This window comes from Rana temporaria, chromosome 3 (genome assembly GCF_905171775.1).
Source record: "Rana temporaria chromosome 3, aRanTem1.1, whole genome shotgun sequence".
Classification (NCBI taxonomy): domain Eukaryota; kingdom Metazoa; phylum Chordata; class Amphibia; order Anura; family Ranidae; genus Rana; species Rana temporaria.
The window spans coordinates 47,173,278-47,200,965 of NC_053491.1; the positions used below are offsets into that span (position 1 = coordinate 47,173,278).

Below are 27,688 nucleotides of genomic sequence, written 5' to 3' on the forward strand. Positions count from 1 at the left end.
AAAAAACTTTCATTTTTTTTAACTAAGAGCCCTTTCACACTGGGGCAGGCAAGCGTTGACAGTAAAACATTGCTAGTTTTAGCAGTGCTTTACAGGCATTTTAGCGGCGCTATTCGGCCGCTAGCGGTCACATTTAACACCCACTAGTGGCTCAATATAGGGTTAAATGCACCTGTGTAGCGCCGCTGCCAAAGCGGTGCCCATTCATTTCAATGGGCAGGGGCAGTGGAGGAGCACTGTATACACTGCTCCTTCACCGCTCCAAAGACGCTGCTTGCATTTTGTCTTTCACACTGGAGTGACAGGAGTGGCGCTTTACAGGGGCTATTTTTAGCGCTATAGTGCCTGTAAAGCGCCTCAGTGTTAAAGGGGTCTTCTTAAAAAAAAATGTTGTTTACACTTGTAGTTATGGGGCAGGAAAACTCTGCAGCTGAGCCATTCTTTTACTGCGTGGCCTAGCTTGTGACGTCATCACGCACCACCCGGAGACACACGGCGACGGAGTGCTGAGCGAGACGGAGGAAAAACAACAGAGGAGACGCCACTCCATATACAACCCCCTTTATTTTTATGCTGGTCAACGTTCTTCTAACTGTAAGTGCGCACCTTTTACCGAATTAAACCCTTTGTCATACGGATTCACACTATGTGGCTCTTTATTGTTTCATGTTACATGGGAGCCTGAAGGGATCATTTATGGTGGTATGCACCCAGCACATGAGAATTATCACAGCATTCAAGGCAGTCTTTTGGGAGGACTTCTAAATATCCCTGGGCCTAATTAAGACCGCTGCAATATCGGTCTTACCATCTGGTAAGGAGACTACAACTTTATTTTCATCGGGTGTCTTCTACGGTGGAGGATTTCTACTCTCAAACATCACTGTTTATTTACATACTATGGACTCATATCAAATTTCTTAGTCCTCTTGTGGACCCTTACTGAACTTTTTTTGTTCTCATTTTCACTAATCATTCAATTATTTTTGGTGATCATCTTATATATAGCGCCGTACCTTTTTTTATTTTTTATATTTTATTTTTTATATTCTTTTACTGCTACCACTACTTTTAGCTGTAGAGGCAGTGGCTGGTCATGTTCACAAATGCCGCAGCTGCAATTATACCCTTTTTTGGTGTAGTACCTGCTGACTGTGACCCATTCAAGTGAATGACGGCACTCCAACCCGCAACTGTGTGCAGTGTGGAGTTCAAGAGGTTAAAGCAGGTGGTGTGGAGGCAATACAACGCCGCCTCACCACCTCTAAAATTCTCTATGAAGAGTGATTTGTTTGCGTATCGCTCTTCAGAAATTAAAGCATTTGTGAATGTGCCCCTACATATGCCACAGTGCCCCCCTCAAATCCAGTGTCGTAAGTAACTGCGTTAAAATAAACACTGTTACCTAACGCAGCCCCTTTTGAGGGTAACGAGTAATCTACCCGATTACTCTTCCCCTCACGGTAACGCCAGTCCCATTACTTGGGCGGCGTTACTGCAATTACATCTACCTGTGTCAGCAGCCGTCGGCCATCCATTATTTAAAAAGCGTGCCTTCTCCTCGGACCGGTCCGCTTTCTCTGTAGTTTCCGGGCAGAATTACACATTGCTGACCGCTGTATGAGATTCCAGGAATATGTCACCTACACCCGGCCAATCCCCACATCTGAGCTCGCTGGCGCCCTCCTATGTCCGTATGTATCAGTCCTCCCACTGTGCAATGTCCATAGACTACATCTCCCGACAGGCAGTGCGGTGTGACGTCCCGACTCCTCCTTCCATTGGCCGAGGAATTTGTAAACCAGTAGGAGCTGACTGGACAGCCAATGACAAATTTGAGAGGGGGCGGAAGGATTCACCAGGGGGTGGGGCCGGAAGTCGATACTGTTGCTATTGCGGGGCAACGCAGGAAGTGTCCCTAGAAGCAGAACTGATAGTGAGGAAAGCAAGTCCTGCACACATGTCGGGGTATAGACTGGTCAGTATATAATGTACAGTACAGGTCTAGACTGGTCAGTATATAATGTACATTGTGGTGTCGGGGTACAGACTGGTCGGAATATAATGTACAGTATGGTTCTGGGTCCAGACTGGTTGTATATAATGCAATTATTAAAAAAGCGTGCCTCCTCCTCTGACTGTTCCGTGATAGGCGGAACACTAATTTTCCCAGCAGAGCCTTTGTTTAGTGTTCAGCCTATCACGGATGCCTTCTCATCCTCAGCCTCGGCCTTGGAGAGGACATCCGTGATAGGCGGAAGACTGAACAGAGGCTCTGCTGGAAAAATTACTGTTCCGCCTATCACGGAACAGCCTGAGGAGGAGGCGCGGCTTTTGAATAATGGATGGCCGCCGTCTGACATCTCTGCAAACAGGAGAAGGTAGGGAGATCGTCGAGGCATGTTACAGATGGCACAGCGAGGCATGTATAGATGGCACAGTGAGGGGTCGTCTTATACAGTGAGTATATCCCAAAACCAACATTTTAGCTGGAAAATTAGGGGGTCGTCTTATACGCCGGCCAAAAAAAAGTCACAGTTACTTTGCTGAGTAACTAATTACTTTTTCAATGTAGTAACTGAGGGCCATATTCTGACTAAATCTCCGCCAGCTTCGCTTAGGGCACTTACACTCCGCTGTCCCAACTTACTGGAGCAGGTGTTGTATTCCCCAACCACTTGCTCCATAAGTTGGGACAGCGGAGTGTAAGTGTCCCGGCGTAGCCTGGCGGATCTCCAAGGGGGCGGCTTCTATTCAAATGAAGCGCGCCCCCGATACAAAAGAACTGGGCATGCGCCGGGCTGCAAAAAGCCCAGTGCGCATGCTCCAGTTCTCGGCGGAAAACGTCAATGACGCCGACGTGTGCGTCATTGACGTAAAGTCGTATTCAAGAACGACTTACGTAAACGACGTATCCGACGAAAAAACACGACGGGGACCCGACGCCATCCGTAACATGGCCTACGCGAGACTTGCGGAAACTTACCCCTCATATAGCAGGGGTAAGTTTCCGCTTACGCAAACGACGTTAGCGACGGTTACGCGACGCGAACTCGTTCGTGAATCGGCGTAGAAGGATCATTTGCATACGCAAATGACTCCTTCACTTAAATGCCATCTAGCGGCGGCCGGCGTCATTGCATTTAAGATCCGCCAGTGTAAGTGACTTACAGATGGCGGATCTTAAGTGTATCTATGCAAAACTGATTCTGAGAATCAGGAGCATAGATACCCGGGCCAAAAAAGGGAGTTACGATGGAGTATCCTGAGTTACTCCATCGTAACTTTACTCAGAATATGGCCCTGAGTCACTAACGCAATTACTTTTTCAGAGAAGTAACTTGTAACTGTAACTAATTACTTTTTTAAAGTAACATGAGCAACACTGCTCAAATCTGAGTCATCCTTTACATCAGAGTTCACAGCATTCCCCTTTAAACCAGAGTCAATAGTGTTACATCTTACATCACAGTTCCCCCTTACATCAGAGTCCCCAGAGTTCCGCTTTACACTGGCAAACCTGATGTAAAGAATGTGTATAAAAAATATTACCGCGCTACTGTAGGATGTGTAAATAATATGCCAACTGCTACAAAACACTTAAAAAAGGTATACTATAGCTTATGAAAATAGTGAGTATAAAATAGTGCTGAGCTGTTGTAATAAAAAGTGCAATGTGCAAGGATCCCTGGTGGGAGAAAATGGCAAATGTTCCAAATCTTGTGTGCTAATACTAAAAAGATGTGGAATAAATAAAGTGCTAAACCTTAACCACTTAAGGACCCGCTCATGTACATATACGTCGGTACTTTAACCACTTCAATACCGGGCTTTAATACCTAGCTCCATATCGGGCCTATTCTGGCACTTCTCTCCTACATGTACAAATCATCATTCTTTTGCTAGAAAATTACTCAGAACCCCCAAACATTCTATGTTTTTTTAGCAGACACCATAGGGAATTAAATGGCGGTCATTGCAACTTTGTATATTGCACGGTATTTGCGCAATAATTTTTCAAACGCCTTTTTTTTTTTAAAAAAATAACAAAACAGTAAAGTTAGCCCATTTTTTTTGTAAAATATGAAAGATTATGTTACGCCGAGTAAATAGATACCCAACATGTCATGCTTTAAAATTGCGCACACTCATGGAATGGCGCCAAACTTTGTTACTTAAAAATCTCCATAGGCGACGTTATACATTTTTTACAGGTTACCAGTTTAGAGTTACAGAGGAGGTCTAGTGCTAGAATTGCTGCACACGATCTAACGCACGCGGCGACACCTCACATGTGTGGTTTGAATGACGTTTAAATACGTGGATGGGACTTACGTGTGCGTTTGCTTCTGAACACGAGCTACCGGGGACAGGGGCGTTTTAACTTTTTTTATTTATTGTTTATTTTACTTATTTATTTTTTACACTTTTTTTTACAATTTTTTTTTTCGATTGCTTTTATTCCTATTTCAAGGAAATGTAAACATCCCTTGTAATAGGAATAGTGTGTGACAGGTCCTCTTTAAGGAGAGATGCGGGGTCAGTAAGACCCCACATCTCTCCTCCAGGCTGAAAAGAATGAGATTGTGAAAAAAAATTCACAGATCTCATTCTTACTAGCCGCAATTGCGGTTTGTTTACTTATGGGTACCCGGGCGTGACGTCATCACATCACGCCCAGGCCTCCAACGGTCATAGAGATGAAAACGTCACTTCCCCCCTATGCTTCTTAAAGTGACATTTTCTTGTCATTTTTTCAAATGACAATTTTTTTTTTTTTGCATTTTAGTCTAAATATGGGATCTGAGGACTTTTTGACCCCAGATCTCATATTTAAGAGGACCTGTCATGCTTTTTTCTATTACAAGGGATGTTTACATTCCTTGTAATAGGAATAAAAGTTATCAATTTTTTTTTGTGTAAAAATTTATAAAATAAATAAAAATAAATAAAACAAAAACATTTTTTTTTTAAATAGGATGCATAAAGCAACGCAGTGCCGAATCGCAAAAAGTGGCCTGGTCTTTGACCAGCCAAATGGTCCGGGGCTGAAGTGGTTAAACAAGTTGTAAGATCTCTGTGCGTGATGCAAAGTGCATTGTTCCCCCCCCCCCAAATCGCTGTACCTCGCAGACGTGTGTTTTATTACAGGGGCGTGCTACCTTCTTATTTATTACAGGGGCGTGCTACCTTCTTATTTATTACAGGGGCTTGCTCCTTCTTATTTATTACAGGGGCTTGCTCCTTCCTATTTATTACAGGGGCTTGCTCGAGTCTCTCCTTGGCTCCGCCCCCTTTTCCGGGGTGAAGCGCGGCATGGCATGTCCTTCAGCCCGTTGTGTCTGCCTGTGTCTCCGCCCCGCTGTGGCCGCTGTGAGCGAGCGCCGAGCATGCGCCTTGCGGCGCCTGCGCAGTCCATGGCAAACGTGGCCAAGCGCATTAACAGCTGACGATCAGCTGTTGAGTTCGGCAAATTTCGTGGCCTGTTACTGCGCATGCGCCGAGTTTGCGCAGGAGAAAAATTACTTTATAAATTGTTATTACAGAAACTCACCAAGTCATTAAACTCAGTCTGTAGCTGCAGGCAATCCGCCCCTCTGAAGCACATTTCCCATAATTCTTTGCAGTACACAGGAGGGAGGGGAAGGGAGGAACGCTGTGCTCGGCTCCCCCTCCTATGTACTGCCGCTGTCGGTCGGGGAGTGATGGGAGGAGGAGAGGGGCGGGATGCTAGGAGAGGGCGGGGTCATGAGTCCCCGTCCCGGGATCGCAGCTGCTTCTTCCTGACAAATGCGGAGGAAGGAGTGGCGGCTACAAGCAGCGCACAGCCAGGAGGGACGTCCGGTCACCGTAGTTTACAGTCACTTTAAATGGAAGTTTTTGTCCTAGAAGAAGTAAAGTGACGATGACAGGAGGTGACCCACGTCCAGTCCTGAGGACACAAGGTGAGGTCACCACTCTAGGAGGGCCATATGGTCCCCTCCCCCGGTTCCTATCACAGACCATCCACCGTCATACATGCAGCTGGCAGCCTTTCCCCCTTCATGCTCAGCAACACCTCACACAAACCTGACTACAGGAACCCGCTCAACCCTGCTACTTATAGACTGACGTCACGACCAATCCTACCAAGAGAGAAGGGGGCGGGAATCCTTCCACCAATCGCAACTCCCGACAGCACGTAGACCCAATCAGAACAAGATACTTAAGACACCGGTGGGCACATGGGTGTGGTTTTTTCTTTTTGTGCTTATCAGCGATATCGGGTCACATGACATGTCCTAGGAGGGAGCCAGACACAACAGAGGGGCGGCAGACGGCAACAGAGACCCACTCTCCTTATACCGATAGACACGCCCACTCCCCCTGGCTTTCCCATAAGGGGGAGGGGGGAAGCTGCCTGTCAGGGCTCCGCCTCTAAGTAATGTTCTAGGGAAAAAAAATACAGATTTTAACTTTTAAGCACTTAAGGAGCGGCTCACGTACATATACGTCATCACTTTAAAGATGAATATCTCGGTAACGGAAGCAGCTGCTGCCACAGCTGAGATATCCATCTTTAACGGGGCCGGTCCTGTAAACGATAACGGTGGTCTCCGCGGCGGATTTGCCACATACGTGAGCAGCGTCCACACAAGTGAGGTATTGCCGCAATCATTAGAGCGAGAGCAATAATTCTAGCCCTAGACCTCCTCTGTAACTCAAAAGATGCAACCTATAGAATTGTTTAAACGTCGCCTATGGAGATTTTTAAGGGTAAAAGTTTGACGCCATTCCACGAGCGGGCGCAATTTTGAGGCGTCACATTTTGGGTATCATTTTACTCGGCGTAACATTATCTTTCATATTATAAGAAAAAATTGGGCTAACTTTACTGCTGTCTTATTTTTTTATTAAAAAAAGTGAATTTTTCCCAAAAAAGTGCGCTTGTAAGACCGCTGCGCAAATACAGTTTGACAAAAAGTATTGCAATGGCCGCCATTTTATTCTCTAGGGTGTTAGAAAAATATATATATATAATGTTTGGGGGTTCTAAGTAATTTTCTAGCAAAAAAAACTGTTTTAAACTTGTAAACACCGAGTCTGAACATCAGGCAGTGGTTAAAGGAACAAAGGTTTTCTTTCTTAGTATACATGCAGGGCGGCTCAGTGGTGTAGAGGTTAGAGCTCTCGCCTGGCAGTTGGCAGTTAACCCGGTCGCAGGTTCAATTCCCGACCCCAAACACCAATCTGCATGGAGTTTGCATGTTCTCCCTGTGCTAGCGTGGGTTTCCTCCGGGCCAACCCCGGTTTCCTCCCACACTCCAAAGACATGCGAGTTAGGCTAATCAAGTCCCGATCTAAATTGCCCCTAGTATACTAAGAAGAGGATGAAGAGGAATCTACTATCAAGAGGGAAGAGGAATCTACTAAGAAGAGTATGAAGAGGAATCTACTATCAAGAGGATGAAGAGGAATCTACTAAGAAGAGTATGAAGAGGAATCTACTATCAAGAGGGAAGAGGAGAAAGAGGATGACAACATTTTTATGAATTCAAGAATATTATTATTATTATTAGTAGTAGTAGATTAATAATAATAATAATAGTAGTAGTAAAAGTAATAGTAGTAGTAATAATAGTATTAGTAGTAGTTGTAGTAATAGTATCAGTAGTAGTAATAGTACTACTAGTATTAATAATAATAGTAGTAATAGTAGAGTTAGTAGTAGAAGTAATAATAATAGTAGTAGTAGTACTATTACTACTACTACTATTATTATTACTACTAGTAGTAGTACTATTACAACTACTATTACTACTTCTACTACTATTACTACTACTATTATTATTACTACTAGTAGTACTATTACTACTACAACTACTATTACTATTATTACTACTAGTAGTAGTAATATTACTACTACTAATACTATTATTGATACTACTATTACTTTTACTACTACTACTACTATTATTATTATTATTAATCTACTACTACTAATATTAATCTACTAATAATTGTAGTAATATTTCTACTAGTACTACTACTATTATTACTACAATTATTAGTAGATTAATATTATTATTATTATTAGTAGTAGTAGTAGTAGTAGTAGTAGTAGTAGTAGTAGTAGTAGTAGTAGTAGTAGTAGTAGTAGATTATTAATAATAATAGTAGTAGTAAAAGTAATAGTAGTATTAATATTAGTATTAGTAGTAGTAATAATAATAGTAGTAGTAATAATAGTAATAGCAGAAATAGTAATAGTAGTTGTAGTAATAGTATCAGTAGTAGTAATAGTACTACTAGGAGTAATAATAATAATAGTAGTAGTAATAGTAGAAATAGTAGTAGAAGTAGTAATAGTAGTTGTAGTAATAGTATCAGTAGTAGTAATAGTACTACTATTATTATTGCTACTACTACTAGTAGTAGTACTATTACAACTACTATTACTACTACTATTACTACTACTATTATTATTACTACTCCTAGTAGTACTATTACTACTACTGATACTACTACTACTACTACTACTACAACTACTATTACTACTTCTACTACTATTTCTACTATTACTACTACAATTATTATTATTATTACTGATACTATTACTGATATTATTACTACAACTACTATTACTATTTCTGCTATTACTATTATTACTACTACTATTATTACTACTATTACTTTTACTACTACTATTATTATTATTATTATTAATCTACTACTACTACTACTACTAATAATAATATTAATCTACTAATAATTGTAGTAATAATAGTAGTAGTAGTAATAGTAGAAATATTACTACAATTATTAGTAGATTAATAATAAAAATAGTAGTAGTAAAAGTAATAGTAGTATCAATAATAGTATTAGTAGTAGTAATATTACTACTACTAGTAGTAATAATAATAATAGTAGTAATAATAGTACTACTAGTAGTAATAATAATAGTAGTAGTAATAGTACTACTAGTAGTAATAATAATAGTAGTAGTAATAATAGTAATAGTAGTAGAAGTAGTAATAGTAGTTGTAATAGTACTACTACTAGTAGTAATAATAATAGTAGTAGTAGTAGTAATAGTACTACTACTATTATTATTATTATTGCTTCTACTACTAACTCTACTATTATTACTACTAGTAGTACTATTAATACTACTGATACTATTACTACAACTACTACTAATACTATTATTACTACTACTATTATTATTATTATTATTAATCTACTACTACTACTACTACTACTACTAATAATAATAATAATAATAATAATAATATTCTTGAATTCATAAAAATGTTGTCATCCTCTTCCTCTTTCTCCTCTTCCCTCTTGATAGTAGATTCCTCTTCATCCTATTCTTAGTAGATTCCTCTTCCCTCTTGATAGTAGACTCCTCTTCCCTCCTGATAGTAGATTCCTCTCCATCCTCTTCTTAGTAGATTCCTCTTCCCTCTTGATAGTAGATTCCTCTTCCCTCTTGATAGTAGACTCCTCTCCATCCTCTTCTTAGTATACTAGGGACAATTTAGATCGGGACTTGATTAGCCTAACTCGCATGTCTTTGGAGTGTGGGAGGAAACCGGGGTTGGCCCGGAGGAAACCCACGCAAGCACAGGGAGAACATGCAAACTCCATGCAGATTGGTGTTTGGGGTCGGGAATTGAACCTGCGACCGGGATAACTGCCAACTGCCAGGCGAGAGCTCTAACCTCTACACCACTGAGCCGCCCTGCATGTATACTAAGAAAAACAACCTTTGTTCCTTTAACCACTGCCTGATGTTCAGACTCGGTGTTTACAAGTTTAAAACAGTTTTTTTTGCTAGAAAATTATTTAGAACCCCCAAACATTATATATATATTTTTTTCTAACACCCTAGAGAATAAAATGGCGGTCATTGCAATACTTTTTGTCACACCGTATTTGCGCAGCGGTCTTACAAGCGCACTTTTTTTGGAAAAATTCACTTTTTTTAATTAAAAAATAAGACAGCAGTAAAGTTAGCCCAATTGTTTCTTATATTGTGAAAGATAATGTTATGCCGAGTAAATTGATACCCAAAATGTGACGCTTCAAAATTGCGCCCGCTCGTGGAATGGCGTCAAACTTTTATCCTTAAAAATCTCCATAGGCGACGTTTAAAAAATTCTATAGGTTGCATCTTTTAAGTTACAGAGGAGGTCTAGGGCTAGAATTATTGCTTGCTCTCGCTTTAATGATCGCGGCAATACCTCACTTATGCGGGCGCTGCTCACGTATGTGGCAAATCCGCCGCGGAGACCACCATTATTGTTTACAGGACCGGCCACGTTAAAGATGGATATCTCAGCTGTGGCAGCAGCTGCTTCCGTTACCGAGATATTCATCTTTAAAGTGATGACGTATATGTACGTGAGCCGGTCCTTAAAGAGGAGTTCCACCCATTTTTTCATGTTTGGCTGTGCTGCATGCCCTTAGTGCCTAGTTTTCATAATGGACAATCTGTTTTCTTTTTTTGCATAGTAAATACCTTTTTTCCGTTTTAATCCTCAGCTCCCTGGCTTAATCGCCTAGGCAATTAAGGCATAAGGCGATTTGCAAGGGTTCCTGGGATATCAGCGTCATGTATTTTGTATTGCCTCCTACCGAAATCTCGCGTTTTTTCGAATTCTAGCTGCAGGCTTTCCCTTTGCAAGGCACGGAGCTGCCAGGGATTGGATGTGGGCGGGGCTGCTTACACACAGGAGGAGGAGATCCTGCTCTCTCTATCTCCTCTCCTGTCTGAGTGTCCGGACTCCGGAGGAGGAGGGGGGTGGGCTGTCAGTGCGAGGTCTGGGCAGTGTGACAGAGAGTAGACACTCTCTGTTCATAACTGCAGCCAGCAACAATGGAGTGAATACCTGGTCTTCTGGGGCTCTGCACACACTCAGCCCCCCTCCCCCCATGGCACAGTAAACAGTTTCTTTGTCTATCTGAAACTTTTAGGACAGGATGATATGATACCAGCCTTCAGTTCAGCTCTTCCTCCTGATAACCCCCCAGCTCCTTGGAATGTTCCACCCCCTCCCCTGGTCACATTGCACAGGTCACAGCATGGCAGGTTTTGGAAGCACAGGATGTGTGTGAGTGATCAGTGTCCAGCTGTTATTACTGAGATCAGTGCTGTGCAGGGTGGTCAGTGTGTTGTGTCTCTATGATTCTTTCTTCTACTGGTGACCCCCCATGCAAGACATTGCCTACAGATCAGGCTGCTGCCCTGGTTACTGCTGATACTGCCTGGGGGTGCAGCATTTACAAGAACTGGGCTGTATTTTTACACCCGCTGTGCCTATTAGGGGTTCCCACCATCCCTGTGCTGAGTTCCCGGGTCTGTACACCCGCTGTGCCCATTATGAGGGGTTCCCACCATCCCTGTGCTGAGTTCCCGGGTCTGTACACTCGCTGTGCCCATTATGAGGGGTTCCCACCACGCCTGTGCTGAGTTCCCGGGTCTGTACACCCGCTGTGCCCATTATGAGGGGTTCCCACCACCCCTGTGCTGAGTTCCCGGGTCTGTACACCCGCTGTGCCCATTATGAGAGGTTCCCACCACCCCTGTGCTGAGTTCCCGGGTCTGTACACTCGCTGTGCCCATTATGAGGGGTTCCCACCACGCCTGTGCTGAGTTCCCGGGTCTGTACACCCGCTGTGCCCATTATGAGGGGTTCCCACCACCCCTGTGCTGAGTTCCCGGGTCTGTACACCCGCTGTGCCCATTATGAGGGGTTCCCACCATCCCTGTGCTGAGTTCCCGGGTCTGTACACCCGCTGTGCCCATTATGAGAGGTTCCCACCACCCCTGTGCTGAGTTCCCGGGTCTGTACACCCGCTGTGCCCATTATGAGGGGTTCCCACCATCCCTGTGCTGAGTTCCCGGGTCTGTACACTCGCTGTGCCCATTATGAGGGGTTCCCACCACCCCTGTGCTGAGTTCCCGGGTCTGTACACCCGCTGTGCCCATTATGAGAGGTTCCCACCACCCCTGTGCTGAGTTCCCGGGTCTGTACACCCGCTGTGCCCATTATGAGAGGTTCCCACCATCCCTGTGCTGAGTTCCCGGGTCTGTACACCCGCTGTGCCCATTATGAGGGGTTCCCACCATCCCTGTGCTGAGTTCCCGGGTCTGTACACCCGCTGTGCCCATTATGAGAGGTTCCCACCACCCCTGTGCTGAGTTCCCGGGTCTGTACACCCGCTGTGCCCATTATGAGAGGTTCCCACCATCCCTGTGCTGAGTTCCCGGGTCTGTACACCCGCTGTGCCCATTATGAGGGGTTCCCACCATCCCTGTGCTGAGTTCCTGGGTCTGTACACCCGCTGTGCTCATTATGAGGGGTTCCCACCATCCCTGTGCTGTGCTGAGTTCCTCCTGCTTCCTCCTTTCCCCAGCACAGCACATTGCCACCATAACATTGCGCATTGCATCCGTACAGCACAGTGATGGTAGGAACCCCTCATAATGATCACAGCAGATACTATTAGTCCTTTTTGAGCATCCAGCTTTTTAAATTCATCATAACGAATGTTGGTAATTTTTTTATGAAAAGTGAACGAATCTAACGAAAATTGAGTTTCGGGCACGAAATACGAAATAATGGCTAATGCGAAACTAAACAAAATGAATTTATTGACGGCGCACGTTTAGTATGTACACACCACGATAGATAGATAGATAGATAGATAGATAGATAGATAGATAGATAGATAGATAGATAGATAGATAGATATATACTGGTTCCTGGAAGGAGGAGGGGAGGAGAGGTTTGCATAGAGAAGGGGTGGCAACTTCCTCTGACACTCCCGTTGCTATGGAAACCTGACCTGAAACTATTACATTGCAAGACAGAAATCCAGGAAGTCATACAGTCTGGCTTCATGATGCCCACACTTAAGATGGCCACGGCCTATTTCTAGATTATAAACTAACTAAATACTCTAACAACCTAACAAAACGGACCTTAGTTTACAGACTAGCTTTACTAGACTACATTAAGCTTGTGTATTACAGGGGTATTTATATTTAAAACGTGAAATTGTGGGTGGAACACCCCTTTAAGTGGTTAAAAGTTAAAATCTGTATTTTTTCCCCTAGAACATTACTTAGAGGCGGAGCCCTGACAGGCAGCTTCCCCCTCCTCCTTATGGGAAAGCCAGGGGGAGTGGGCGTGTCTATCGGTATAAGGAGAGTGGGTCTCTGTTGCCGTCTGCCGCCCCTCCGTTGTGTCTGGCTCCCTCCTAGGACATGTCATGTGACCCGATATCGGCGATAAGCCCAAAAAGAAAAAAACACACCCATGTGCCCTCCGGTGTCTTAAAGCGGGAGTTCACCCATTTAAAAAAAAAAAAAAAATCTCCCCTTAGCTTCCTGCTCGTTCGGTCTAGGGGAATCGGCTATTTATATTAAAATATGTGCAGTACTTACCCGTTTTCGAGCTGCATCTTCTTCCGTCGCTTCCGGGTATGGGTCTTCGGGAGCGGGCGTTCCTTCTTGATTGACATTCTTCCGAGAGGCTTCCGACGGTCGCATCCATCGTGTCACTCGTAGCCGAAAGAAGCCGAACGTCGGTGCGGCTCTATACTGCGCCTGCGCACCGACGTTCGGCTTCTTTCGGAAAATCGTGACGCGATGGATGCGACCGTCGGAAGCCTCTCGGAAACCTGTCAATCAAGAAGGAACGCCCATTCCCGAAGCCCATACCCGGAAGCGACGGAGAGGATGCGTCTCGTAAACGGGTAAGTACTGCACATATTTTAAAATAAATAGCCGATTCCCCTAGTAATAACGAGCAGGAATCTAAGGGGGAAAAGTGCCCTCTAAGGGTGAACCCCCGCTTTAAGTATGTTGTTCTGATTGGGTCTACGTGCTGTCAGGAGTTGCGATTGGTGGAAGGATTCCCGCCCCCTTCTCTCTTGGTAGGATTGGACGTGACGTCAGTCTATAAGTAGCAGGGTTGAGCGGGTTCCTGTAGTCAGGTTTGTGTGAGGTGTTGCTGAGCATGAAGGGGGAAAGGCTGCCAGCTGCATGTATGACGGTGGATGGTCTGTGATAGGAACCCGGGGGAGGGGACCTCCTATGGGGAGCCCAGATTACCATATGGCCCTCCTAGAGTGGTGACCTCACCTTGTGTCCTCAGGACTGGACGTGGGTCACCTCCTGTCATCGTCACTTTACTTCTTCTAGGACAAAAACTTCCATTTAAAGTGACTGTAAACCATGGGCGTCCGCTCCATAGGGCAAGGGAGGGCGTTCGCCCCCCCCCCTAGAATCAGTAGTAAGACAATGTGACACACATTTAGATTTAGCTGAGGCCGCCTCTCGAACCTGCGCCGCCGATTGTCACTGTCTCTCTAATGTCCACGGCATATCAAGTCAGTCTGTGACTGTTTGTTTACCTTTCGCTCGGCTCACCACCCCTTGTTTTCTGGCCAGCCAATGATCGCTCACTCCCCCTAGCCTGGAGCTCGTCCTGATGGCGTGACGTCACTCACGCCGGGAGGGGATCACGTCGGTGATACTGATGGCTGGGAGGAGCGTAGAGAGCTGTACCAAGAGGAGCCCGCGCGCTGTTGAGGCAAGTCACACACAGACACAGACAGTCTGTAAAGGTTTTTGCTACCAATCCCCTTAAAGCGCTAATTGTTTGCTAATTTTCAGAAGGGACATCAGTAAAAGCAGGCTGGCTTTGCAGACAGTGCAGTAATGCAACACACATTAGCACACTTTGTACATGTTTGCACTGACATTTTTTTAATGGCTCCCCAATGCACTAAAGGGACACACCTGCTGCATGGTAATACACTTTAATTTTTACTATATGAAATTGTGATTGTTATTATTCGATTAGTGAGCCATTTTACAAGTGTGTGTGTGTGTGTGTGATACACACACTTGTAAAATGGCTCACTAATCGAATAATAACAATCACAATTTCATATAGTAAAAATCAAAGTGTATTACCATGCAGCAGGTGTGTCCCTTTAGTGCATCGGGGAGCCATTAAAAAAAATGTCAGTGCTTTTGCTTTGTAAACTTGATATGAATAATTTTCAATAAAAATTATTGGAAAATAAAAAAAATTCAGTGCAAACATTAATATGTGCAAAGTGTGCCAATGTGTGTTGCATTACTGCACTGCAAAGCCAGCCTGCTTTTACTGACTTCCCTTCTGAAAATACTAGTTTCTTGGCTGCAAAGCCACCAGAGACAGCCAAACAACTAGCACTTTAAGCAACAAAAACCTTCACATTTTTCTTTGTATATATATATACCCTTAAAATGTCAGGAGGGTGCACTGGTCAGTGATCATAGTAACTCATGTATTAATGTCAGTGTAGGACATTTACCCCCCTCCCCCCCGCCGCCATGCTGCATATTAAAAAAATCTTCAGACTGCATTCTGTATGGCATCATGCCATACGGAATGATGCAGTCTGAAGATTATTAACTGTGATGACTGTCTGTGATTTTTTTAATATGCAGCATGGTGGGAGTGGGGGGGGGGGGAATGTCCTGCACTGGTTATGGTTACTCATGTATTAATGTCCTGCACAGTGCAGGGTGCAGTGTAATGTAAAGGGGTCCAGGGATGCAGGGTGCTGTGTAATGTAAAGGGGTCCAGGGATGCAGGGTGCTGTGTAATGTTAAGTGGTGCAGGTGCTGTGTAATGTAAAGGGGTCCAGAGGTGCAGGGTGCTGTGTAATGTAAAGGGGTCCAGAGGTGCAGGGTGCTGTGTAATGTAAAGGGTTCCAGTGGTGCAGGGTGCTGTGTAATGTAAGGGGTCCAGAGGTGCAGGGTGCTGTGTAATATAAAGGGGTGCTGTGTAATGTAAAGGGGTGCAGTGATGCAGTTGTGGAGAGGGGGTACACAGTAGTGATAAAGAGATATTGAAAGATGCAGGGGGCACAGTGGGGTGTTTTTACATTTTAACGTGGGGGGGCGCTTTTAATCCCCGCTAGCGGTCAAAGAAAGGGTTAAATGCGACTGCCGAAGCGCCCCCCCCCCCTGAAAAAATTTCAGCGGACGCCCATGCTGTAAACTACGGTGACCGGACGTCCCTCCTGGCTGTGCGCTGCTTGTAGCCGCCACTCCTCCCTCCGCATTTGTCAGGAAGAAGCAGCTGCAATCACGGTGATCTGACGATATGGTTCCGGCTAACGAGATGGTTCCTGTAAGGACTGCGCAGGCGCAATCCTTGCCGACGGAAATCTCCGAACCTCGGCCGGCATCCAGGGCGACGTGGAATTTGAGGAAAGTGGCCAGTCGGCCTCACGTCCTAGCTCCGCTCGCTCGGCCTCCTGGCTCTTTTTTTAACATTCTCCAATCCATGGGGATGTTAAAGAATGAGCCTGGATGCCGGCCGAGGTTCGGAGATTTCCGTCGGCAAGGATTGCGCCTGCGCAGTCCTTACAGGAACCATCTCGTTAGGGGAACCTTAACAACAAGTCACCGGGCCGGGGACTCATGACCCCGCCCTCTCCTAGCATCCCGCCCCTCTCCTCCTCCCATCACTCCCCCGACCGACAGCGGCAGTACATAGGAGGGGGAGCCGAGCACAGCGTTCCTCCCTCCCCCTCCCTCATGTGTACTGCAAAGAATTATGGGAAATGTGCTTCAGAGGGGCGGATTGCCTGCAGCTACAGACTGAGTTTAATGACTTGGTGAGTTTCTGTAATAACAATTTATAAAGTAATTTTTCTCCTGCGCTGATGGGCACTCATGAGATGGCACTGATGGCCTGCACTGACGGGCACTCATGATATGGTACTGATAGGTGGCACTGATGATAGCCTGCACTGATAGATGGCACTGATGCCACTAATTGGCACTGACAGATGGCACTGATGGTAGCCTGCGCTGATGGGCACTCATGAGATGGCACTGATAGCCTGCACTGATGGGCACTCATGATATGGTACTGATAGGTGGCACTGATGATAGCCTGCATTGACAGGTGGCACTGATAGCCTGAGCACTCATGATATGTTACTGATAGATGGCACTGATAGCCTGCACTGATTGGCACTGACAGGTGGCACTGATGATAGCCTGCGTTGATGGGCACTCATGAGATGGCACTGATTATAGCCTGCACTGATAGATGGCACTAATTGGCACTGATAGCCTGCACTGATTGGCACTGACAGGTGGCACTGATAGCCTGCGCTGATGGGCACTGATGATAGCCTGCACTGATGGGCACTCATGATATGGTACTGATAGGTGGCACTAATGATAGCCTGTACTGACTGATGGCACTGATGATAGCCTGCACTGATTGGCACTGACAGGTGGCACTGATGATAGCCTGCACTGATGGGCACTCATGATATGGTACTGATAGGTGGCACTGATGATAGCCTGCACTGATTGATGGCACTGGTGATAGCCTGCACTAATTGGCACTGATGATAGCCTGCGCTGATGGGCACTCATGAGATGGCGCTGATGATAGCCTGCACTGATGGGTACCCATGATATGGCACTAATTGACACTGATAGATGGCACTGATAATGCCCTGTACTGATTGGCACTCATAGATGGCACTGATGATAGCCTACACTGATTGGCACTGATAGATGGCACTAATTGGCACTGATAGATGGTACTGATTGGCACTGACTGGTGTCACTGATGATAACCTGCACTGATTGGGCACTCATGAGATGGCACTGATAGCCTGCACTGATGGGCACTCATGATATGGTACTGATAGGTGGCACTGATGATAGCCGGCACTGATTGGCACTAATGGTGCCTCGGATCAGAGTCACGGATCGGATCATTTTTCAGATCGCCACCATATAATGTCCACATCTCCCCACATCTCACCTAGGCAGCTGCTGCCGGGTGTACCAAGATGGCCGCCACTCCGGAGCTAGGCTGAGGTCGCAGCCTTTCCTATGGCCACAGTCCGTAGATTGCATGGTGTGCCGATCCGAACGCGGCGGCCCGTTCGGATCACGGATCAATGATGATCCGTTCCATCCCTAATTGGCGCTGATAGATGGCACAAATTGGAACTGATAGATGGCACTGATGATAGCCTGCACTGATTGAAACTGATAGATGGCACTGATTATAGCCTGCACTGATGGGCACTCATTAGATGGTACTGATAGGTGGGACTGATGATAGACTACACTCATGGGCTTCATTGATGGGCACTAATAGGCAGCACTGATAGGTGGCAGTGGTACTGATGAGGAGGCACGTATGAGGAGGCATTGATGGGCAGCACTGATTGGCAATGATAGGCTGCACTAATGGGCACTGATAGACAAGACTAATGGGCCTGCATTGATCACAGGCTGTAACAGCACGTAAACAAAGTTCTGCCGATAACCAGCAAGTCTGTTTACATTTGATCAGCTGTGATTGGACACAGCTGATCACATGGTAAAGGACCACTGTGATTGGCACTACCGTGACCTGTGGGCACAGTGGTCACTGAGCGCAACTGATGTGCACCCCAGTGGGCGCTTGGGGGGCGTGGTTTCGGGAGGATGTCCATGGATGCCCTCCTGGAACAACAAAGCTGCGCTTTAGCCGTCTTTTGGCTATTGTGCGATTTATAAAGTGGTTAAAGGAGCAGTTTGCCACATGATCCTGTCGCGTCACATTAACATTTGTAGTCTTATAACAGTTGGCTATTAATATTTGATTATTTATGTTCGAAGGTATCCTGGACCTAATCCACAAAAGGGATACGCCGGCGTATCTACTGTTACTCCGTCGTATCCCTGGTTCTAACTATGGAACTGATCCACAGAATCAGTTTTCCAAAGTTAGGCAGAAGATCCGACATGTGTAAGGGACTTACACTGCCGGATCTTAGGATGCAGTACCGCATCCGCCGCTGGGGGCATTTCGAGTCGAAATGCCGCTTCTGGTATGCAAATTAGCACTTAGGGCGATCCACAAAGCTTTTCAGCTTCGTTTTTTCGCCATAAGTTTTAGTTTGCAAGTGTAAAATTAGGGCTGCTTTTACAAAGTGTAAAGTTAGTAACACCATGTAAAAGCACATTCAAGCAACGGCATTTGGTATGCATTCCTGAGAGGGAGAACTCCACGGCAATTTGTAAAATCAAAACCGGCATGGGTTCCCCCCCCAGGAGCATACCAGGCCCTTAGGTCTGGTATGGGTTGTAAGGAGACCCCCCCTATGCCGAAAAATCGACGTAGGGGGTCCCCCTACAATCCATACCAGACCCGTATCCAAAGCACGCTACCCGGCCGGTCAGGAAAGGGAGTGGGGACGAGCGCCCCCCCCCTCCTGAGCCGTGCCAGGCCGCATGCCACGTGGGTACCTACCGGAGCATGATGGGACGGTGAGGCCTATATAAATGGGATGCAAGGCGCGCTTCCATCATTGCAGTGAGAAGAGGCGTCGTGTCAACATCGGAAGAAGGGAGAAGAAGAGAAGAGAAGAAGATGACGTCACAGAAGACCGCGCTGGCTGCCTGCTAGTAATTGAGCTAACACACGAAGATAGCAGGCAGCCAGCGCTGAAGGAGAAGGCACCGGACAGCTGGAGAAGAACCGGGGTGCGCCGAGTCAACAGCGGAGAGCGGCGAAGATAGAAGAAGACCCCCGGAGAGCGGAGAAGACCCCCGGAGAGTGGAAGAAGAAGCCCCCCCTGGTATTAGAGCTAATAAAGAAGACAGGGGGGCCTCCGGAGCAGACTAATAAATGATTTTAAAAACCCTTGTGTTGTGTGTTTAATAACTATCACTTTGCCTCCAGGTGAATGGGTAGGGGTACGATGTACCCCATATCCATTCACTTAGGGTGGGGGGCCGGTATCTGGGGGCCCCCTTATTTGAGGGGACTCCCAGATTCCGATAAGCCCCCGCCTGCAGACCCCGACAACCAACGGCCAGGGTTGTCGGGAAGAGGTCCTGTCCTCATCAACATGGGGACAGGGTGCTCTGGGGTGGGGGGGCCCGCAGTGCGCCCCCCTGCCCCAGAGCACCCAACCCCCCCATGTTGAGGGCATGCGGCCTGGTACGGCTCAGGAGGGGGGGGGGCGCTCGCTCGTCCCCACTCCTTTCCTGACCGGCCGGGTAGCGTGCTTTGGATACGGGTCTGGTATGGATTGTAGGGGGACCCCCTACGTCGATTTTTCGGCATAGGGGGGGGTCTCCTTACAACCCATACCAGACCTAAGGGCCTGGTATGCTCCTGGGGGGGGAACCCATGCCGTTTTTTTATTTGAAAATTGGCATGGAGTTCTCCCTCTCAGGAATGCATGCCGAGCGACGCTGTCAAATTTTTTTAATTTTTTTTTTCCCGCAACTTTTTTTACCCGGCGCGATCCACAAAACTCGGCGTAACGTAACTTCGCGCATGCGCAGTACGGCCGGCGCGGGAGCGCGCCTCATTTAAATGGGACTCGCCCCATTTGAATAGGAACGACTTGCGCTGGCCGGATTTAAGTTACACAGCCTGAAATTTCTAGGTAAGTGCTTTGTGGATCGGGCACTTAGGTAGAAATTTTAAGGCAGTGTAACTTAAATGGGATTTTTTAAGTTGCGCCAGGTTTTTGTGGATCTGGCCCCCTGTTTCTATCTTTGGAACTGATCCACAGAATCAGTTTCCAATAGTTAGGCAGAAGATCCGACATGTGTAAGGGACTTACACTGCCGGATCTTAGGATGCAGTACCGCAGCCGCCGCTGGGGGCATTTCTCGTCGAAATGCCGCTTCGGGTATGCAAATTAGCACTTACGGAGATCCACGAAGCTTTTACGCTTTGTTTTTTCTCCGTAAGTATTAGTTTGCCGTCGCAAAATTAGGGCTGCTTTTACAAGGTGTAAAGTTAGTACACCATGTAAAAGTAGACCCTTCTTTCCCGCGACGCTGTAAAAAAAATTTAAAAATTTTTTTTTTCCCGCCGCATCTCTTTTTTTTCCCGACGCAACTTTTTTTACCCGGCGCGATTCACAAAACTCGGCGTAACGTAATTTCGCGCAATGCATGTCGGGAAAATGCGCAGTACGTCCGGCGCGGGAGTGCGCCTAATTTAAATGGGACTCGCCCCATTAGATTAGGAACGCCTTGCGCCGGACGGATTTAAGTTACACTGCTCAAAATTTCTAGGTAAGTGCTTTGTGGATCGGGCACTTAGGTAGAGATTTTGCGGCGGTGTAACTTAAATGGCAAAAGTTACGTTGCGCCGGGTTTTTGAGGATTAGGCCCCCTATGTGTTGTTACCATCTTTTACTGTTCTGAATTGATAATTATATTGTTATGGTTGAACCAAAATTCTTTGGTAAGAATAATATACAAAATGTGCATTGAAATTCTTTTCTCTATCTTATCCTCTTAACATTTGGGATTCATACCCCCAAATATTTTAAGAAGTATCTTTTTTTTTTATCTCATGGAGAAAATGTGAGAAATAACGTATATATCATTCAATCATTCCATAAACACATACACTGCATATATCTGTAGCGGCCTGCCCCTGTTGGGCTGGCACTGCTTCAAATGTAGAAGAGACTCTGAGTGTTAGTTAACTCAGACATTTATGATTTTGGCTAAATTTGACCACCATTGGTTTGTCTGGGGTGTTGTTACCACCCCAGGCCAAGGGTGGCAGCAGCTAAGTTAGGGTGATATTTGGTGTTTTCCCATCGGCAGCCAATCAGTGAGGGTTAGTCGTCCTGCTGTGCATCCTGGGGAGGAGTACTTAAGGAACAGAGGCCACGGAGCTGAGTTTGTCGATCCTTGGTCTGTCGTCCCGCCACCTCGTGGCCCTCCTGGCCGGGGGTGCGTGATCCTGCAATCCTGGCTCCGGGACCACGTTGGTCCAGGGTTGTGATCTGTTGAGTAGGCCCAGTAAGCAGACTGGGTTTACGGTTTTAAGGTGATCCTGTGCTGTCCGTCCTGGAGGAAGGAAGCCGCTTGATGAAGGACCTATCTTGGAGAGGACCAAGCTGGAGGCTGGTATCTCAGGAGAGGCCTGGAAACTTAATCGAAGGATGCACCATGTACTGAGAGGCTTGATGGTGATCACCTATCAGACTTGAATTCTGCAGGAATTAACCTGAAGAGATCCGGGTGCTGAATCCTGAGCTAGGGGATTCTGGACCGAAAGTGTCTCAACAAGAATATGGGCTAGATTCAGGTAGGGGGACGTAAATTTGTGCGGGCGTAGCGTATGTTATTTACGCTACGCCGCCACAATTTAGAGAGGCAAGTGCAGTATTCACAAAGCACTTGCTCTGTAAGTTGCGGCGGCGTAGCGTAAATCTGCCGGCGTAAGCGTGCCAAATTAAAATTGTCAAGAGGTGGGCGTGTTTTATGTAAATAAAACATGACCCCACGTAAATGACGTTTCTCATGAACGGAGCATGAGCCGTCCGTGAACGTATCCCAGTGCGCATGCTCCTAATCACATCGCAAATAGTCAATGCTTTCGACGTGAACGTAATTTACGCAAAGCCCTATTCGCGAACGACTTACGCAAACAACGTAAACTACGCAAAATTCAACGCTGGCCCCACGTCCATACTTAACATTGGCTATGCCTCATATAGCAGGAGTAACGTTACGCTGGGAAAAGCCTTACGCAAACGACGTAAAAAAATCCGCCGGGCGCACGTACGTTTCTGAATTGGCGTATCCAGCTCATTTGCATATTCTACTCTGAAATCGACAGAAGCGCCACCTAGCGGCCAGCGTAAATATGCACCCTAAGATTTGACGGCGTAGAAGACTTACACCGCTCTATCTTAGCCTAATTTAAGCGTATCTGGTTTCCAGAAAACGCTTAAATTTACGACGGCGTAGATTCAGAGTTACGACGGCGTATCTACTGAACTGTCTCTGAATCTAGCCCACTGGCCTAGATTCAGGTACATTTGCGCCCTCTTACGGAGGCACAGCGTACCGTTTTTACGCTACGCCTCCATAAATTATGTGCGCTACGCTTCATTCACGAAGCAGTAGCTCCGTAATTTGCGGGGGCGCTCCGTAACTTTCCCGACGTGCATTGCGGCAAATGACGTCGCAAGGACGTCATTTGCTTTAACGTGAACGTAAATGGCGTCCAGCGCCATTCACGATTCATTTACGCAAACGACGTAATTTTCAAACATCGCGACGCGGGAACGACGGGTATACTTAGCATTGGCTGCTCCTGCTAATAGCAGGAGCAGCCTTACGCAGAAAAAGACGAACGCAAACGACGTAAAATGCGAACGCCGGACGCGCGTACGGTTGTGAATCGGCGTGAGTATGCAATTTGCATACTCTACGCTGACCACTACGGGAACGCCACCTAGCGGCCATCGTAAGAATGCAGCCTAAGATATGACGGCATAAGAGCCTTATGCCAGTCATATCTTAGGCTGCAGTCGGCGTATCGAGCTTTCTGAATACAGAAAAGTCGATACGCCGGCGCAACTAAGCAATTACGCTGCGTATCTATGGATACGCAGACGCAATTGCTTACTGAATCCACCCCACTATTTTTGACTCAAAAAGCTATTGCAATTAAATGGATCTTGCCTATTTCCCCATCTGTTTGTACATGGATCAGGATGGCGAATCAAATACTGTCATATGAGAAACTCATATATGAACATAGAGGCTGTCCCAAGAAATGCAATAAGATATGGGATGCATGGTGTTCTTCTATCCTCATCACAATCAGTATCTAGAAATGTTTAGGTTGACCAGTAGTGTATTTAGGTTTTGTGCTGCCTTAGGCCTGACTAAACTCATGCACCTTCTAATTTAAATGTGACCCACCCCTTCCTGTCAAAGCCACACCCTTGCTATTTAAGACCTGCCCTAAAAAAATTCAAATGGAGACACTAGTTCTGAGGGCCTGGGGGGGCTGGGCAATAGACTCCCTTAATTTGCAAAGATTTCCTCTCACTTCCTGTTTGGCTATCGGGCAGGAAATGAAGGGAAATCTCTGCAATGGGACAGGGATGGTAAAAAATAAACCAGTTTTTGGACTGAAAGGAAATTATATAATGATGTATTTGTCCTTTTTTTTGCAGGTTGCAGAACAAGTGATTTGTAGACTGCACTCCCTGATTCCCGTCCTTAGTCCAGAATATCTGCGTACTCTGCCTAGCCAACTCTTAACAAGAGCTTGTCAGTGCTTAGGTTCTTCTCTGCCGTTACTGATTGCTGCACAGAAGGCAGCCATTATGCAGTCATTGCGGGTATGTGATTATGCCAGGTTCTACACACTCAGCAACAATATACATTTAATTTTGGGCTTTTTATTATTATAAGTACAAGAGCTGTCTGTGTTGCCCTATACCAATCAATCAGAGTGCAATTGGACAGGACACATTAACCACTTAAGACCCGGACCATTATGCAGGTTAAGGACCTTGCCCCTTTTTGCGATTCGGCACTGCGTCGCTTTAACTGACAGTTGCGCGGTCGTGCGACGTGGCTCCCAAACAAAATTGGCGTCCTTTTTTTCCCACAAATAGAGCTTTCTTTTGGTGGTATTTGATCACCTCTGCGGTTTTTATTTTTTTCGTGACTGCGACATTATGGCAGACACATCGGACAATTTTGACACATTTTTGGGACCATTGCCATTTTCACAGCAAAAAGTGCTATAAAAATGCACTGATTACTGTGAAAATGACAATGGCAGTTTAGGAGTTAACCACTAGGGGGCACTGTAGGGGTTAAGTGTGACCTCATATGTGTTTCTAACTGTAGGGGGGCGGGGCTGGACGTGTGACGTCAGTGATCGTCTTTCCCTATATCAGGGAACAAACGATCACTGACACTGCCACAATGAAGATTGGGGAAGGTGTGTTTACACACACCTCTCCCGGTTCTTCAGCTCCGGTGACCGATCGCGGGACACCGGCAGCGATCGGGTCCCGCGGGTGCGGCCACGGAGCTTCGGACTGGGTCGCTAGCGCGCCGCCGGTGGCGCGCTCGCGACTCCATGGCTAGGCCTTACAGGTACATGATTGTGCCCAGCCGTGCCATTCTGCCAACGTATATCGTCGGTAGGGGGTCCTTAAGTGATTAAAGAAGTGTAGCCAAAGGTATTTTAGCCGTAGCTCTCCTATGTATCACAGGAGTGCAGTTCGTTCTGAACTCCTGTTGACCCTTTTTCAGTCAACAGTGGGCTAAAGTAGGCAGTTGGCTGGTGTCACAGAGCTGGTTCAGGCTTTGGAAAGATACCAACACTATGGTTGGACCGGCAACTGACTCAGCCTCTCAGTTGCGCCATTGTAGGACTGAGCCATCTGCTCCCTCCCCAGCTTGATGCTCTAGTGAGCACTGGAGTGGCAGAGTAGAGAGCTGGTGACTGACGGTCATCCATCTCTGTTCAGAACAGAGGGGAGAACTGAGAAATCAGCAGTGTTTGATCACTCAGTTCTCAGTGCAGAGCTGGCACCAGACAAATGCAGCATCGAATCATCCCCTATCACCTAGGTGAGTATACTTTTTTTTTTTTAAACCTTGTACTTCTCTTGAAAATCTGGCTGCAGGTTAATACAAGCAATACATAGGGGAGGCTGGGTAAAATCTTTACTCAATCAGGGTACTGTTAAAAACTTAAAGTGGAACCATATTTGTTATCATTGGGTTAGACTCTCATTTCCTTTAGAAAATCAGCTCATATGCCCAAGTAAGAGAAATGTTCCTATTTTTGTTCCTCACCCTCTATCTTACAAAAATAGGGGAAAGTTTCACAGTTCCTAGTTTAGTACATTTTCCTGCTGCAAGGCAGCACTTCCTGACTTTGGATCCATGTGGGGCCCCACTGCCAGAGGCAGCTCTAGGCTTTGTGAGGCCTTAGGCAATACTTGACATGGGGCCCCACTCACGCCCATGATGGGAAAAATAATTCAAGGACAAGAGCCTCTTCCCCACAACCCTGGCTGGTGGTTGTGGGGGGTCTGCGTGCAGGGGGCTTATCGGAATCTGGAAGCCCACTTTAACAAGGCGGCCCCCAGATTAGGGTGACCACATTTCCAAACTACCATTCAGGGACACCCTCCCTTCCCAAAAATCAGCTTGTGCTGTAACGAATCACAGCACAGTGATTGGACACAAGAGGCAGGATTTATGATTTCTCCAATCACAAGCAGGGGGCGGGGATTGTGCTCTTCCAGGCATTCCCAGCCAGGAAAAGTACTGTCAGTGAGTAAAGCGGTGATGTGGCGGCCTTTTTTGGGGGCATCAGATTGGCCCCGGGGGGTGGGGGGGTGGCTGTGTCAGTTTCATTCCGGGACATTGTATTGTCCTGGAATGAATGTGCCCGGGACAGAACTGCAAAATCCGGGACACGTGGTGACCCTACCCCAGATCCTGCTCTTTACTAAGTAAGGGGGGGGGGGGCAGCCGGAGATGTCGCCTGGTGAACCTGCCCCCTTGTGACGTCATTGACTGAGGGCATGCTGGGTCATTGACGTCACAAGGGGGGGTGTCACCAATATTCACTGGTTGTTAGGGACGTTGGCGGCTCCTAACGCTGCCTGAGCACAGCAGCGTTAAGGTCCCCTGTCCCTTAAAACTGGGGTAATGCATTGGGCTAAGTTAGGCGGCCGCGAGGCCCCTGTGATTGCCTAGTTTGCCTAATTAAAGAGCCGCCTCTGCCCACTGCCTCCTGGGATTGCACTGTGACATCACTGTGCCAGAGTGTGTTACAGAGAGCATATGTACACAGCACAATTCAGTGCACATGCAGACACATCACTGTGTTGTATGTCTCTATACTAGAACCACATGCAGGATAGGGGCAGGGGTAGAGAATGATGCAGGAATAGAGTTTCCACTTTAAACTGGATAAAGTCCACCTATACACTCACCTCTCCTCTAGTGTTGCAATGTCTTGCCCAGCCCAGATTAACGTAATTCCTGTGCATGCGCAGCTCAGTGTCCATTCTGTAAAGGTTTTCAAGCAGGTGGTAAGAGGGTTTTATTACCTAAGGGACATATGGGCTGATTTACTAAAGTAACTGAGAGTCTAACCCAATTTATCACAATTATCCAATTATGTGCAGATGAAATCATTTATTGTGTAAAGACTCTCAACTCCTTAAAGAGGAGTTCCACCCAAATTTGGAACTTCCTCTTAACCCACTCCTCTCCCCCTTACATGCCACATTTGGCATGTAATTTTTTGGGGGGGGAGTGGGGGCTTCAGCAAGAGTGGGACTTCCTGTCCCACTTCCTCCTTCCTGTAGGCGACTAAGCTTAATCGCCTTCAGGAAGGGGCTGCTGTAGGCGATCGCCTAGGACACGTCACAGGTCCTAGGCGATCTCCTGTCCAATTACACAGCGCGGCGCCGCACGCGCATGCGCAGTGCCGCTCGCGCATGCGCAGTGGGTGCCCGGCCGTGAAGCCGAAAGCTGTCACGGCCGGGTGCCCACACTGAGAATGAAGACGCCGGCCGGGGAGGGGGGGAGAGGAGCGGAGCCCCGGCTGGCGCGTCGCTGGAGCAGGTAAGTGTCTGTTTATTAAAAGCCAGCAGCTACACTTTTTGTTGCTGCTGACTTTTAATAAACATACAAATAGCTAGAACTCCCCTTTAAGTAAATCAGCCTAATTGTAGGTTTTGTCTACAATAAAAACTAGCCTGCTTGCAAGTGCATTGCTGTTTCATTTTGCATACCTAATCATGGGAAAAAGACATAAATTTTGCTTGTGTACAGCGTCGCATGACCACG

The 27,688-nt window shown here is 46.5% G+C and overlaps 1 protein-coding gene across 1 annotated transcript in view; it reads left to right on the forward strand.

Annotated features, from left to right (window-relative positions):
* STRC (stereocilin) overlaps nt 1-27,688 on the forward strand; it is a 152,935-nt gene that overhangs the window by 60,534 nt on the left and 64,713 nt on the right. The window contains exon 13 of the mRNA XM_040341538.1: nt 24,031-24,198. Coding sequence (XP_040197472.1) covers nt 24,031-24,198 — 168 coding nt within the window. The remainder of the gene's footprint in view (nt 1-24,030; nt 24,199-27,688) is intronic.